Raw genomic sequence first — 16,580 nt, 5'->3', positions numbered from 1 at the left:
CCCCCCCCCCCCCGGCCACGGAACCGAGAGATAAAAAAATTATTCCCCCAAAAAAAAAAGCACTCACTTCTCTTTGAGGGCGTTGAACTCTGCCAATAACTGCTGCCACCGTTGTTTTGCATGATCAACAATAGTTTGTAATTCAGTGATATCCTCCGGTGATGAACGAGACAAAATATCAGCATGCAATGTGCCGACGGAGGCGAGCATTCTCTGCATTTGTTGGACCTCATGCTCCATCTCCAGAAGCATTCCTCTGGACATTTTCGGCGATACTTTTTTCAGCAACTTTGCTGACTTCTCCATGTACTCGGTGAACATCCAGCACGAGTGATCAACCTCCTTCCACTTCTGAGAGCACTTGACCCACCGATTGTACCTCTCAGTGTAATTACGATTGACTGTCAGCCATTCATCCCTCAATTTTTCCGCCAAACGCTTGACCTGATCGCACTGCTCTTTTTTCATAGTCATCGCTGCACTCTCCGAGAGATAGCCCATCTCCTCGACACTCGGTTTTAGTATGCTCAATGCATTGCTCATTTTTCGCAAACACTCCTCCTGGCTCAGGAATAACTCGTAATCTTTTCCGTTTAATGGCGTTGAGTTTAATGAACGCGATATTGTGGATATAGCTTCCCTCAGTTTATTGGATCTCGTAGCATAGTCAAGTGCCGAGACACTGCCGACCTCCTGCAATTCCATCTTTTTGTCGGCGACTTTTTCCTTGTCCTTGCTGCCACTGTATCTCTTAAATTGAGAGCTTATCTCGTGCCACCTTGTGTTTATACTGTAACGAATGGCCTCTGGGTATCCGACGTTGAGTTTCTTCAACTCGTTGCACAAATTGTTCAACTTTTCTATCTCCTCTTGCTTAACGTCGAACTCCTCGGTGAAGCTCTCCAATTGCCTCTCGTAATTGTTGGCTTGTTCCAGCTTGGCAGGCACCTCGCGGAACCATTTTTCAAAGTCAGCGATTAGTTTGTTGTATTGTTTCAGCAATTGTTCGGCCTTTTGGGCTTGGACACGACGTGCGTCTACTTCGGTCATTACTTGGTGCCATTTACTGCGGAGCTTGTCTTGGTGGTCGTTCTTTATTTTTTCCGCACGCACTGGGTCGAGCATGTGGACTGTCATTACTAGACCGTCACCGCGGCTTATTAGGGAGGCCGCGTCCGGGGCGAGACTACTCACTTCGTTTTTCAAAACCTAGAAAATTTTCGGGGGTGTGAGATTTTGCTCGCGAACCGACGCGGCGTTTTTTGATTGTTTGAAGAGTTTGACAATTATGGTTCTCAATATACACTTTTTGGAAATTTTTATCGAATTTAATTACCACCGAAATTTCAAGGAATTTCGTCATTAAAAAATCAGAATTTTGTGGAAAAATCTAAGGGAATTTTCAATTTCAGTTAAATTTTTCTCTGAAAATGAGTTTAAAACCAGAACATATATTCTTGAATTTTCAGGACAGTCACCCTGAAAGCGATTTAGAGAAAAAAATCATGAAATTTCAGATTTCACTGAAAATTCAATGTAATTTGGCACTGAATATTCATATTAGATGGGAGACTTGAATAAATTAAGGAATTCTCGTCTTTATTCTGCTAAAACATTGTAGGCGGCTGTATCTTCGATAGAACTGTAATTGTACGTGGATACGTCCATGGTCTTTCCTTCTTTCTCGAATTGCCTAGAAACTCCTTGCATTCCCTCGTATTTTCTAGAAACTCCCTGAATTTCCTCGAAATTTCTAGAAACTCCTTGAATTTTTGCGAAATTTCAAGAAACTTCTCGAATTACCTCGTAATGTCCAGAATTTTCTAGAATGCTGATAGATGGCGCTGCACATAAGGATCGTTTCCCAAAATGACTCCCCATATTGAAATCATAGACGTATCTACGTCAAAAATTCTTGAATTCTGAAATTTTACTGAATTTCCAGTGAAACTTGAAATTTCATGAGTTTTCTCCCCGAAATCGCATTCAGTGTCACTATCCTAAAAATTATTTGTGAACTGTCCATGACATTTCATTTTTTTCTAACAGTGTACGTGCGCATATTTGTGGATGTATTTTTATTGTTATCGTTTCGAATCGGTGTAAGAAGATAGAGGAATACTGTTCCGTAGGAATTATTGTTAGTATTTGTTGTTGATAACATCATAGCTTTTTTTCAGCCGCATTCAAATTACTTCATTATTTAAACTTTGAAGTCTAAACTCGATACCCCGCTTTGAATGATTGGGCATTCCAAAAAATTGCATTATGTATTTTATGTCGCGCCGTGCAATAAGTCGAGTTTATCACACGCTGCGCTTCGCGCAGCCTGCTCAAAACTCGACTTCTGCACGACTTGACATAAAATATTATAGAGCACTCGGTAATAAATTTCGTTTTCAACGAATGTGTAGTTTACAAGCCGAGCAATTCTTTGCAGAATTAAGGGGTCTCCGCAGTTGCGATGGGCGCGCAGGTGAGTTGAATGTGAAATAGTCAAGTTAGTGAGGTTAGTTTCGAGAGAGACGGGACATCAAACATGGCGTATGTTGGATAATGACAGACATCGCCATAGTATTTTTATCATTAATTTATTGAACAAATCAACGATAAAACTCAATGGGACTTCGTGCCCATATAGTTTAGGGCTTAATATAGAACAATTTAGCTTCCTTTGTTGGCTAGCACATTGTCAACAGTGTGAGGGGTATGTGACAAAGTAGCGTCCATAAAGGTTGTGTATAAGGCGCGATTTGAATAATTAATTAAACACGAACAAAACCATAGAAGTAGTTAGAATTGCTTTTACAAATACCGTTTTAACATTTTTGATTACTATATGATATATTTAATTCGCAAGCACATTGTCATATTTTACCCAAAAGTACTGCGGAGACCCCTTAAATTTGAACAACGCCCATAATCCATTAATTTTTCCATTTTTTTTCTTACACAATTTAATTTACAAATTTGCCAATTAAAAATCTCCAAAAATATAAAAAACAAAATATCCTCGTAACGATTTCGTGTGGCTGTTTGCATTTTCTTTTCCCCTACACTCAGTAATATCTCCGAGCAGTTAAAGAATACCATCACCTCCCTCGCCGAGAATTGAGTCTTGAAACCTCTCCCCTACAGCAAAATAGAATTCGACGTAACTGAAAGAAAATCCTCATTTCACTCACCTCAAGCCGCTTCGTCGGATCTTTCTCATTGGAGACAGCACCAATAGTCATTAACATAACGTCTATTCTCCTCGACATAAGCTGTGCAGTCTGCTCGAACTCAATGATATCACGTTCTAATCCAATTTTTGATAAGTTGGGGCTGCGTACGTCCCTCCCATCCACGTGAGACTTCACATCCGGTTTCTGGGAAATTCTCTCGATCTTCTCCACGGTCGACTGGAATGACAAGGAATACCAGACCTTTATCAGATATTACGGGGGAGAAACTGACGTTGATAGATTTAATTATTGTGAGGAAGGATTTTGACTGATTCCGGGTTTACTTTGTGCACCTGCACTCAGAGGACATAAATATCTTCTCAAATGAGTCTTGTTTGACCCAAAATTACCAAAGAAAGAAAATCTAGAGTTGACTATTTGAAGGCTGCTCTGGGATGAAAATAAATAAATAAAAATGGTATTTCTAGCACTGCTTGCCAAACAAGGAGCAATAATTTTTCAATCCAACTATTCAATAATCATAGATCAGGGGTAAAACAGTTTAAGTTAATTTCGACTATTGACCAGTTTTCAATGAATATCTCGGAATCTAAAGCAGATAGCAAAATTTGTATTATAACCTTTTTTGTAGAGCGAATGAAGATCCACAAAAAAGTTCATTATGAAAATTTTACTATGTCCCTTAGATTTGGAGATATTTCTCAAAAACTCAGGTAAGAGCTAAGTCGACTCAAACCGTTTTACCGCTTCGCTACTGAATCCTCTAGTAAAACAATAAATTTCGCTTTATGAGAGATATTTTCATCCCCAAAGGCACCATTTCGTGTCAACGATCCCCCTCTTGAGCAAAATATTTCGTTATTGTTGAAAGTACAGCGATTTGAGACTTTGAAATTCAAATTGAACTTCTTTTTTATTTATCATATTGTCATATCATATTATTTATGATCGTTATGTATTTATTGATCCATTAAAAGAGGAGTTACTCTCATTATGCACAGATTTGAGAAAAATTTTTTTTCGACAAACACAGGAATACAAAGTTCTTGTCCACGATTTTTTTAATCAAATGATTTAAAAAGTATTGAGTAATAATTATTTATTGAAAAAAATATTTATATTTATTTATTTATTTACGAATAAATATATTTGTTTAAGAATTAAGATAGAAAAAGATCTTAAGAAATTTTTCACAGCTCAGATGACCTTGAAATAGTCCTAAGTCCAGCATAAGCTTAACGAAATAGATTGCTGACCAAAAATGTTCCACCTATATTCTAACCGAGGATTTTCAACTCGCGATTTTTCAATTCCAAGCAAGACCTGCACCCCTTTCTCTCGCCGATAGAAAGTTTACCTTGTTCAAGAAGTTCTCATTACCCCTCACAGAGCTAGTATCCCCATCAGAGCTACTACCATCACTGGCGTCGATCTCAGTATCATCCGAAAAAATCAGAGCGTCGTCAGTCTCTTTATCACTCCCATAAAAACTCTCGCAATCCTCTTTCGTGTCATCCAGAGAAAGAGCCTTTAATCTCCTCGTAGCAATGCATTTCTTCCCCCTATTATCATCACTATTAAATCTCCCAATTCCCTCAGCCTTGAGATCATCCCGCTGTTTATAGAGCATTCCCTTTAAACCAGCCAACATTTTATTTTCCCTCTCTGCCTCCTTAGCTGACGACGAGCCTCCTTCATCCTCATCCAATATTAAATACTCAGCAACACTCGCCTCATCCTTCCACGAGGCAGTCGTGTATCTTTCGTAATTGTCCCTGTCCCTGGCCATTCGATAACTCACCGAGGTCTCCGTGAAGATGTCCTCCTGGTGCAAACGAAGGGTCAATTTCTTCGGACTCAGCGATGATCTGTTAATATTTTTCCTCTTCAATATGGGCACAAGTTCCTTCTTCATTCCCTGATACCGTTTCCCCTGAACTTTACCATCTTTCTCCTCGGGATCAGTGTCAACAGACTCCGGTTCAGTCTCAGTGTCCTCAAGTATTTCCACCCTCTCCACAACAAGTGGTTTCTGCCCGAAATGCACATTAGCCTTTGGCAGCACAACACGCTCACCTGGGGCTGCTATCCCCTTAATAATTTCCATTTCCCTCACTTCAACAACTCGAAGGGGATTCGACTGAATGTCAGGTGACTCCACTGCTGTCAGTGTGTTGGCAGACACTTGAGAGAATAATTTACTATTTTTCGAGAGAAAGAACTCTTCCTCATCCTCCAGATACTCAACGTTTTGCGCTGTTTTCACCACATCTGGTACCTCATTCATCTCAAATTTATGATCTATCATGCTGTTAACTTCTGTAACTCGTCTCTCGTAGTACCTCTGAGAGTCGGGTGAATAACTATGGCAAATTGGATTAATGCACTCTACTCCACACGTTTCTCCGTTAACATTGCTCGAGTATTTATCGAATTGTTTAAATCTATCCTGTCCAATGTCTCTCCCCCTACCAATTTCGTATCTCTCGCACTTTAACGATATGTTATCAGTCACCTTGGACATCCAACCCTGTGAAAATATGATTCTTAATGGTTTATCGTTCGAGCACAAATTTCTCTCGTTTATTTTCTTAGAAATTCTTTCGGATACTTTTTTTTTTGTTAAAACGGAAGAGAACCAGGGGGTTAATAGGATGATGGTGATGATGAATCGTGTGAGGCCAGGCCATAGATACCACCATGCGCTTCTCTGTGCAAGGAAAGCTCAATCTTTTTTTTTCTTTTTCACTTGTCCATCACCAATAATACTTTGTCCATCTACGTATTCTGGATATTTACTTTTTGTACAGATTTTTCTGATGATTCTTGATCATCTGGTTCGTAAATTATTGTGGTACTTGGGGAGAGACTCCAGTGCAAGGAATAATTTGGTCCATTCTCATGTTTTTATGAAATTTTGGGAGTTTTTTGGGGTGATATGTACAGTCGTGTTCGCATCTTTGGGGAATACTAGCTCTTTGATATTTGGTAATTACCTCTGAGGCATTAGCCTTAGTATTTGGGCTGATACTGTGGGGACGTCAACACTATTTTCCATGGGTAAACACTTTTACGAGTTAATTAATTACGTTATTCATTAGGTTATGTTGAGCTATAATTTTTAAGGTGATTATGAATCATTGAAAATCTTGGTTTACCCTTCTATTGGATGGTTCATTGTTTGCTGTTTCATTGGTTTTTTATTTTTTAGAAAAGCATTGTTATAAGCAATTTAGTGATTAAAAGCAATGATTGAAGTAATTAAAGTATTCTTGGATTTGTGTTTCATACAAAAATTGGGAGTGAGTGAGGGAGTGTTTACCTGTAGTTTTCGGGTGAGCCTGTCCCATTTGTTGCAGACAGCAGACACTTTTGGGTAAAAAGCGTAGCGTTGCAGTTGTGATACTCGGGGAGTTGCCTCCGTCATATCTGATTGAATTGCCTGGGGGAATAATTCATTTTTAATCATTGAGAATATCAAACTACTTATGTTTCAACGATTTTTTATGACGTCTTTTCATTAATAATTTTTTCATCCATCATCAATTCATTTTTAAAAAAATACTCTTCTTTTCAACATTCCTTTCTAATGAAAGAACTACGAACATAGTTAACACTTTCAGAAACCTCATTTTTTATGGTGAGATTTGGAATGTGGAAAAATTTATCACGACTTCAAAGAAACTAATTTTATAACAAAAAATGGATTGTTTATAAGAGAGTTGTAACTTTCTAATTATTTTATGAATCTCCCGTAAATATTAGACTTTCTAATTCTTTTCGTATTTTAATATTTCCTTACGGTCCAAAATAGAGAATAAAACTTTCGAAGAATGTTCCTGGACTTTCGAAGTTTAAATAATAAAATGAATTGAAAAAATTAAAAAATCATCAATTATCAATAATAAAAGCATTGATTTTTTTCGAATCGTTTATTTAGAATATAATGAGAAAAATGAAGAGAAAAATCAGACAAAATTCATACTTCATTTTGAGCAATTTCTAAGAATTCTAACTTGTGGCACGTTCTATGGAAAAAATTCCAAAAACCCAAACAATGAAAATGTTCAAAAAGCCCCATTTAGTTATATTTTTCCATATATTTTATATGTGTAAACCAAGATTCAAGTCACACTTTTGAACAAGATTGAAGGATACTTTTGAACATTCCATCAGTGAAAAAAATCAAAACTCAATGTTTTAATTTTTTTTAAATCAAAACTGAACCATCAATCAGAAAAATCAAAACCTAATTAAAAAATTCTGTTTACATTAAAACTGAAGCAGTAAACTCATTAGCAGGATAAATAAAGACCCCTGCGATTTTGAAATTTTAGTGCGGTACTTGAATCACCTTGAACCCGGTTTTTAAATAACTGTCTTCAATTAACGAATTCGTCAGAGATAAATTACCTTGCATCTCTCAATATGCTCCTTATCAATGTCCTCAGCTGGTACATCGCATAATTTATTGATTTTCTCTTCAATTTGTAACAGCCAGGCATTAATTTCATCGACATTTGGCTCATCCTCACTCGAGGATATCTGTCTCAGCCTCTTCTCCGTGCTCGTCAGCCTCGTTATAATATCTGTCAGCCTCTCCTTCAGCTGCTCCAGATAAGATGGATCGCACAGCTTCAAAAATTCATCCTGACTTCTGAACAGTTTCTCTTTAACCGCGTTCAATCTCGGCAGCACTTCAGTCAGTGTCTCAGTGACGTATATCGCGTTGACAGGGAGGTCTGGCATATTTCTCTGGGTATCAAGCTCCTTGTTTATACTGTCAATGGCCATGTTCAAATACGTCATGTGCTTGTACATGTCTCGGGATAATTCCAGAGCTGATTCCAGGATCGATTTGGATTCTGTTATCCTCAGACCGAGTTTGTTGTACAGTTCTTTCAGGGTGTCGATTCTTTTGGAGAATTTATCGGGCTCTGAGACAGAATTTTCTTCCACTAGTTTTCGGCCGATCACTATTATACTCTCAATTTCACTCTTGATTTCACTCAGGGTTTGGTAGAATCTCTGAAAAAGTATTCATTGGAGAAATTGTTCAATTAATTTTTCATCTGATGAGGATTGGATTGAGGATATTAACACAGGGAAAATAAATTCTCGTTTCTTTATCACTGATAGAGGAAGATCTCTTCTTCAGTCGAATGAGAATTTTAATGCACTAACATAAAATTGATGAGAAAACAATGCACGAAATGAGTAAAATATCTATGTAATTTGCATAAATACTCCCGACTTTTCGTTGGTACATCCATTATATTTTTTTAAATTAGCTTCATTTTTTTTCTTTATTGTTTCCCTACATTTAGCTACTGAATTATCAATTACAAAAGGAATTCTATGAGAAGACGGGCACAAGAAACTTTTTTTCTCTTTCAATTTTGTCGAAGTTATTGCAATTATTTGAACAAAAAACATCAGGAAAATTCCGAGGATTTATTGGTGAGTAAAGGAAATTATATTTGTGGACGGAATATAAACATCCTCAATATTCGAATCGAGAAATGATTAGAGAAACTCATGATACAATGAATTATGAATCTAAAAATGAATGAAAATGTTTTAATGTAATTTTGTCGGAATTATTGCAATTGAAAATTGGAAAAAAAAATTATTTTGTGGAAAATTATTACAATTAACGTTTGAAAATCGTTACGAAAATTTCTATTTCTTGAGGAATAAAGGAAATTATACTTCTCTGAATGAAGTATAAACATTCTCGATATTCAAATTGAGAAATGATTCAAGAAATTAATGAGATAATGAATTATGAATCTAAAAATGAATGAAACTTTTTTAATTTAATTTTGTCGAAATTATTGCAATTAACTTTTTAAAAGCATTACGAAAGTTTCAACTATTTCTTGAAGAGCAAAGGAAATTATACTTCTCTGGGCAAACAATCCTCAATATTCGAATTGAGAAATAATTGAGGAAACTTACGAGACAATGCTTCAATTGGCCCTCAATAGCCTCAGGATCCTCCGAGGCAAGCTCCAATAAACAAGTGGCCTCCTCGATACCCCGAAGTTCCCGCAATGCTCGCGATAATCTAGGCTCCAAATTAGAGGGTGAACGGAAACGTTGAAACTTCCTCTGAACTTCCAAAAACTTTTGTTCAATTAGGGTCATTTGTTCTCTGAGGCGACTCGCAGCCTCGTGCTTTCCAGAATTTTCGTATATTTCTATTTGTGATTTCATCTCGTGGAGAGTCGTCTCCTGGCCGTCCATTTCTTCCATTAATTTCTGTTTCGAAACAACGAATTGATGTAGCAAAAATAACTCATGACAAATTGAATTGATCAATTAATAAAAAAATTAATTAATAAAAAAATTGACTTAGGCATTGAGATTCACAAGCTCCAATGAGTATGATGAAACGAAATAATGAATCACCTGGTAATCATGAGGCAAATCATCAGCAGTCAAATCACTGTCGAGTCGTGCTGTTAGTACAGAGTCTACTTGCGTTAGGGAATGCTGAAGGGCTAGTATTCTCCCCTCTGACTGTTGCGCCTGTCTCACTGATCCCTCCAGCAGCTGGGCACGCTCCCCTGCCTGGCTCAACAATTAAAAGTTAGCCGCACGTTTTTATAACGTCAACAAGCGGTTATCAAGCAGTGTATTAAATCAATGTGATGTTTGGATGAAGCATCGAACATCTGTTAAAGCTCAAAATCCGTACTTTCTCGAAAAACAATGGCTTCATGTCTGTGAAGACGTGAAGAATTTTTTCAATTCAACCGAATGTGATTTCAACATGTGAAATCCTCAAGCTAGAATTTTTCACAATTTTCCTAGAATTTTTGGTGCCTCACCATAAAATGCTTGAATTAATTTGAACTGATATCATTTAGAGAAGAAAAATTCCAACAATTTTTTCTATATTTAATATCCTCCACGAAACCAGAAATTAAAAATTTAAATGAAGTCACGATTTTTCAATGTTGAAAAAAATTCATTTCTTCGGTGAACTCTTACCTTTTCTCTCAAATCTGTCCATCGTCTCTCTAGGCCCTCAACATCACTTTCAATCGAACTGGTCATTATGTCACTCTCCCCCAATTGCTTCCCAATTTCCTGGATCTTCTCACGACGAGACTCGGAATGATTTCGAATATAATTCTCCAAATCCTGATGAAAAATTTTGTTGAATAACTCGGAATTTAAGAAAGATAGCGAAATTTTTATGAGATCGTTTTTGATAGTCTTCACTTTTCTTTACAAAAAAAATATTTCGGAAAATTTTGCCAACTCCTTTAGAATTTGAGATATTCATCGAGAATTGGCGCTAGAATGGAAATGACTTGAACCTTTTGACCACTTCACTACTGAAATCATTGTTTATTTTATATTATTGTATTTAATGACATTAATTTTTAATTAATTGTGTCAGATTTTCAACTTAGCTGAATATTATCATTATCATAATGATTTTATTATCTAAACTTTGCAGGTTTAAATTTTAATCTCCATATTGAACCGTTAGAAAATCTCTTTAAAATCTGAAAAAAACTGGAAAGTTTATGTTTAAAGGAAGATTGATGAAATAATAAAAAAATTGCAATTTGTGAAAATTACCAGCATTTCTGTAAATGATTTATAAACACTATAATTTCCCCCCAAAACTCATTTGTTCGGAATCGTAACAAATTTATTCATATTCAGAATTTTACCAGAAATAGATTCCATCCCAAAAAAATAAGGTTTCCGAAAGTTTAAACACGTTTGATTATTTATTTCTATAAACAACGAATGTTTAGAAAAATAATAATTCTGGGCAAAATGTAATTTGAATGACGCGGAATATTTCTAATTTTTTTTCACAATTTTCTCAAACAATTTATTGAAAAATTTGATGATTGAAAATGGTTAAATCTATAGAGCGGTCTGTACCAAACTGTAAAAGATCCCCAAATATCCTTAAAAAAACCTTCAAAAATCATTAATGAGGATTAGATTAATAAGCGAAAAAACCACTTACATCAAGCTCCTCCGAAATCTCCTCAGCGTCAGCAGCCCCTTTGCTCGATTTCTTCAATCTCTTTTCCAATTTATCCAGCCAGTCACTCTCCTGTGCAACTAGTGCCCTAAATTCCCCATACTCGTGACTAGCATTTTGCAATTGTCTATACCTCTCGTAAATACGATCAGTAACATCTGTCCACCGTGCATTCAAGAATGTAAAACGTCTCCCCAACTCCTGTACCGAGGAGCCCTCCGAGCTCAACAACTTGTCATTTCCCATTTCGTTCAAATTCCGAAACTCCTCCACCCGTTTGTCAATTTTATCCTTAAGATTCTGATAACGTCCGCGTATCTGAAACAACTCAACCGAGGACGTAATCTTACAGCTCTGAGGGATCTCCTTTTCCAGTGCGGATAACCATTTAGTGAAGTCCTCGATTCCATTAACAATCTCATCGTTCTTCCTCAAAGCAGCTTCGTACTTATCCCTCTCGGACTTAACTCCATCGATAATGCCATGCCACTTTTGCGAAACAACTTCGAGTCTGCTGTTAAGAATACTAGCGAATTTGGGCTCTGAATTCTCGAGCAAGTGATTCGTCATCGTTTGAAGTGCCTCAACCCTCGGTTTTGTCTTGGTGATGTCCTCCGACAGGGACTTGAGCTGTTCGAGTTTGAACTTTGTCGTTTCCACATCCTTGATGAACTGATCCTGCGATATTTCACTCAAATACTTGGCCGATTTTTCCAGCCACTCCTCAAGGCTGCAGAACTCCTCATTAAACTCCCTCAGCGACTCAATATCCTTCGATAGCTTGAGCTGACGCTCCTCCAAGATGATGGGAATGTCACTCCACTTGGTATTCAAGTCCTGCAGTTCATCCTTGAGCCTCTGGGCCTGCGGTTCCCCCCCAATTTTCGATATCAACTCCTGTCCAGTGCTATTGACATAATTGAATTTATCACGATGCTCTGTAACCGAGTTCTGGAGGCCCTGAAGTTTCCCCAGCTGCTCCTCCATATTCTTCTCGTTCGATAGCACTGTGTCCTCGGTTAAAAGAACCCCCTCCACGTTATTTATGAATGACAGGAGGAATGCCATTGTTTCTGAGTACTTCTTGGGGGGAGTTTTATCCAGAGCGCTGCTCAGTTCGTTCAATCGAGTAGATAGTTTATTATGCAATTGTTCCCACTTTGAACTGAATTCTCTAGTGTCGTTCTCAATGGCCCCACTGTCGCCTCCTTCTGTACTTTTCGTTAAAGATTCAGCCCTCTCCAGTAATTTCTTGACTCTCTCCTCGTGCGAGTTCATCGACTTGATCTTCACCCTGAAGGGCTCGATCTGGGTGTTCTCCTTGTTCCCCTCGAGCCATTTTGAGTAGCCATCGAGCATTAAATTCAGGCTAGATAATTCCGAGCGAAATTGCTTGACATTCATCAAAAAATCAATTCTCTCCTTAATTTCTCCCAGTCTGTTGTTCGTACCCTGCCAGCAATTTTTAATGTCATTTATCTTCTTCATTTCATCACCAAACTGCTCGCCCGCCTCCTTCAACTCATTCACAAGCTGTCCTCCAATATCCAGGACTCTCTCGTATTCGCCCCTGTGTGCCTCAACGTCTGCCAAACTTTCTTCGTAAACAACTTTCTTCTCCTCGACGCTCAGTTCATCGAATACCCCCTCGGACCTTCCAATTTCGAGGTCGACGTAGTCCAACCACTTGTACAAGTTCAATAATGCTGACTCGAAATCCTGTCTTGATCGGGCACCCGCAAGCCGACGTTTTTTCAAATCACTGTGCGCCGCCTCTGATAACTCTTGTTGGTGTGCTATGCTTGTGACAGTTTCAGACATCCAGTCGTTGCTTTTAAGTACTCGGGATTCGGATTCGGATTCGAGGGTGAAATCAAAGCCGGAGCTTGATATCTAGTGCACGAAATGGCAAGTTAATTCGTAAATATTACGCGGTTACAGGCCAAAAGGGCTACAAGGGTCTCCGGATAAAGCAAGGTTACAAGGGTCAAGAGGGTCAAAACCCCTTATTTGATTATAATTTTTTTTTTAAGTACTCGGCTTTATTTTTAAGTACTAGGGATGCGGATTCGAGCTCGAGGGTGAAATCGAAGCCAGAGTTTGATATTTAGTGCACGAAATGGCAACTTAATTCGTAAATATTACACGGTTGGGCTTACTGATGCTATAAATTTGGTATTCAACTAGTTTAGGATTAATTGTGACTAATTGCGATTAATTGGAGTAGTAGAATTATTCTGCCTGTAAGCTTTTTCCTTGATCATTTTTCAGCCGATCTCCATTTGATGGGGTCGGTGTTTACTGAAGGATTATATTTAGTTATGAACGGATTCACCGGGATTAATACCCTGACGAAGAATTCTAAATAATGAAAATATCATTGCTTTTGTAATAAAAACAGACTGGAGAGATGGAACTACTACAACGAAAAATATTCTAGTTTCTTTTCATGAAATTTCCACTTATTCCAAGGAGGTTCTCCTTAAAAATCTGACAAAAGAGTTTGAATTCCTAGAAATTACCTGTTTGTTATATTATGGAGGAAATAATTTTGTCTATTCTCAGTCACTTTTGTTTGAAATTAACACGATTGTACTTGAATTAACCCACATTTTTAGTCATTCTGACCAAATTTTGATGTCGACCACTTTTGAATTGATGATCTTTCCTGCACTACAATCAATCTATTTGCATTTCCAGTTTTCCAAAATATTTCAAAAATTCATCATTATGTCTCAATCCACGACTTCTTTTTCATTCGACGTATATCACTCGTATATCACCTTGACTCGATTAATGTTCAATTAATCCTGAATTTTATCCTTTTTGTTCTCACGTCAAAAAAAGAAATGTTTTTATTAAAGAACTCTACTATTCCCATTTTATTTTCCGAAATTTGTTTTAAAATTAGATAAACAGCTTTTTATTCTAAGGGCAGTGCATGTTAGAATTATTATTTTCTTAAAATTAGCAACTTTATTCTGAAAAGTAGAAACTTTCTTTCCCTGAGACCGAAAATTAACTAAGTAGAGAATCGACAAACATACCTATTTATCCCTGCATCGACAAATCAAAGAACTGTTACTTGAGTTAACATTGATAAACAGAAATTTCAGTAATATTTCGCCATTTAAACAATTTCAATTATTTAGCATTTATTTCATTATTCAAGTATTCAAAATTTTAGTTGTACCACACACAACTGAGAACCGTCGAGAAATGCCATCATTCTATCCCACTTTGATCCCCTCAGAATAAAATTAAAAATAGCAAGAGAAAGGAGGTGCAAGCAAAGCAGAAAGCCCAAAAATTTTACTGAAATGAAAAGCGTTTATTCATAAAAAAGCGGATTATTACAAAGAAAAAAAGCTCAAAGCAAAGAAAATACCTAAATAACTCGAAATAAATAAAACACCAGCGTTCACTCACATAAAATAACCAATCATAAGGCAAAACCAAACAATCAAGCATTCTTAAGTTAAAAAGCACAAGCAATCTCCAAAGCAGCCCGAAAACCCAAAAAAAATCAAATCCTGGAGTATCCTACCCTCTGACTCTGCACCTCCATGATCTGTCCAATGGCCTCCCACTGATCCTGCAGATTCTCAATCTTCTCCAACAGGTCTTCGCACTCAGGTGTCATCTCCTTATCCCCAATATCCTGCACAGCCTTCTGCAACTCAATAAGTCTCTTCTGATTATCATCCATCTCCATCTTCAAAGTCCTAATCTTCTTGATCCTCTCGAGGACCTCCCCAATCTCAGAAGCAGGGACAGCCTCCATCTGCCTCAGAGTTATCCCAGTCTCATTGAGCCAAGACAGCAGCTTCTTGTAATCATCAACGAACTCCTTCCAAACAGTCGTAAAAGACTGGAGTTTTTCAGCTCTTTCATCAGTCCATTGGCAGATGTGATTCCAACGCTCGTCGAGAGCCGCCAGCTGGTCCTCCATCTGCGCATAGACTGTCTCTGAATTCTCCTCGTCAACAATCACAATGATGTTCTTTCCAGCATCGACCACAGACTGCTGCTTCTTCACATCCTTCTGGAGATCATTCAGCTGTCTCATTTGCTCCTCCAGAGTTGCCTGACTCACCTCACAAGCAGCCATGTGCGATATCCTGTCCTCAGTTTTAGTCAACCACTGCTTCAATTCATCTAGTTGCTTCTGCTGCATATTGAGAAGCATCTCGTGAATCTTTGATTGTCTGTCCACTGCTCTCATCCTCAGCTCCTCCCACCTGGAGTTCAATAAAGACATTTGCACACGCACTTCCTGCTCCTCGTCCCTGTGAAGTCCACCCTCAGCAAGCAGCCTTGCACCCTCTTCCAGAACTGCACCAACCCCATCCTGATGGCCAGAGAGTTCAAGCAGGAATGACTCGTGCTCATGAAACTGCTCCTTCAGAGTCTCCAAGGTTGGTCCCAACTCTGGGACATGACTGAGCTTGTCTTCAGCTTCCAGGAGCCATGTGAGAACCTCCTCCAAAGCCACTTGGTATCCCCCCAACTCCACAGATACATTCGTTGCTAAACTCATTGGACGTGATGCTGGAACACCTAGATTGGCAATGGACAGGGCACTGTTTTCAGCGACTGGAGATGTTGGGGTTGTTGCTTGACTCATGTCACTAGCGACTGCTATGTCTATGTCACCGATGTCATCATCCGGTTGGGAAAGCTGCTGGAAGAGGCACATAACGTACACCATGATGGATTTCTTGTCGGGAACTGCTGTGTTGACGTCTAGACAGGAAATGGAAATGATTATTTGTGGTATTGGATTGGTATTGGAAAGCCTTCGGGAGTTTCGAATGAGAAGAGAACATAGACTCAGCGATGACGAGGTCTTAGTGTGGCTGCTGGAGAGTCAGGGGACAAGCTGACTAGGGGACGTTGAGATCGAGATGTAACAGGGGAGTGGGATTCATCTGTGGAGGTAGTCGCAACGCTATACATATAGGGGTTTCGAATATCAGTAATTTTTTCGCACCTCATGTTCTTTTCTACCGAATAGAAAATTATTATTCTCATCAGTACTTCCAATAATTAAAAAAAGTTAATTAACAAACGTTAATAAAGAAATTTTAACCCTATTTATTCTATTGAAGTGGTTTAATGGAGTTTTTTATGGCTTCCGTAGATGTAAAATTGTGAAAGTACCATCGAGAAAATAAAACATTCTATTCTATTTCTCTTTATATTAATGAATTGCATCGAAATTGGAGGGAAAACCGTGACTTGAATGATAGAACTACACCAGGATGAATTTCTCATGAAATAAACTACTCCTCAGCCATTACCGGATATCAACAGTAATTTTAATCCGAAATGACAAAAGGAAAAAATTAAGAGAAATGAATTCTTTCAGT

The 16,580-nt window shown here is 37.9% G+C and overlaps 1 protein-coding gene across 1 annotated transcript in view; it reads right to left on the bottom strand.

Annotated features, from left to right (window-relative positions):
* The window catches only part of LOC107040970 (dystrophin, isoforms A/C/F/G/H), a 332,601-nt gene that overhangs the window by 291,811 nt on the left and 24,210 nt on the right, over nt 1–16,580 (bottom strand). Inside the window, exons 7-16 of the mRNA XM_015261308.1 lie at nt 14,756–15,954; nt 11,191–13,101; nt 10,188–10,340; nt 9,603–9,764; nt 9,150–9,452; nt 7,602–8,216; nt 6,511–6,630; nt 4,546–5,718; nt 3,186–3,404; nt 68–1,209 (exon numbers count right to left, since the gene is read on the bottom strand). Coding sequence (XP_015116794.1) covers nt 68–1,209; nt 3,186–3,404; nt 4,546–5,718; nt 6,511–6,630; nt 7,602–8,216; nt 9,150–9,452; nt 9,603–9,764; nt 10,188–10,340; nt 11,191–13,101; nt 14,756–15,954 — 6,997 coding nt within the window. The remainder of the gene's footprint in view (nt 1–67; nt 1,210–3,185; nt 3,405–4,545; nt 5,719–6,510; nt 6,631–7,601; nt 8,217–9,149; nt 9,453–9,602; nt 9,765–10,187; nt 10,341–11,190; nt 13,102–14,755; nt 15,955–16,580) is intronic.

This window comes from Diachasma alloeum, unplaced genomic scaffold (genome assembly GCF_001412515.2).
Source record: "Diachasma alloeum isolate Michigan unplaced genomic scaffold, Dall2.0 Dall_scaffold_00351, whole genome shotgun sequence".
NCBI lineage: Eukaryota > Metazoa > Arthropoda > Insecta > Hymenoptera > Braconidae > Diachasma > Diachasma alloeum.
The sequence above is the reverse complement of the archived record's forward strand: the minus strand, read 5'-3'. Positions and strand labels throughout refer to the sequence as shown.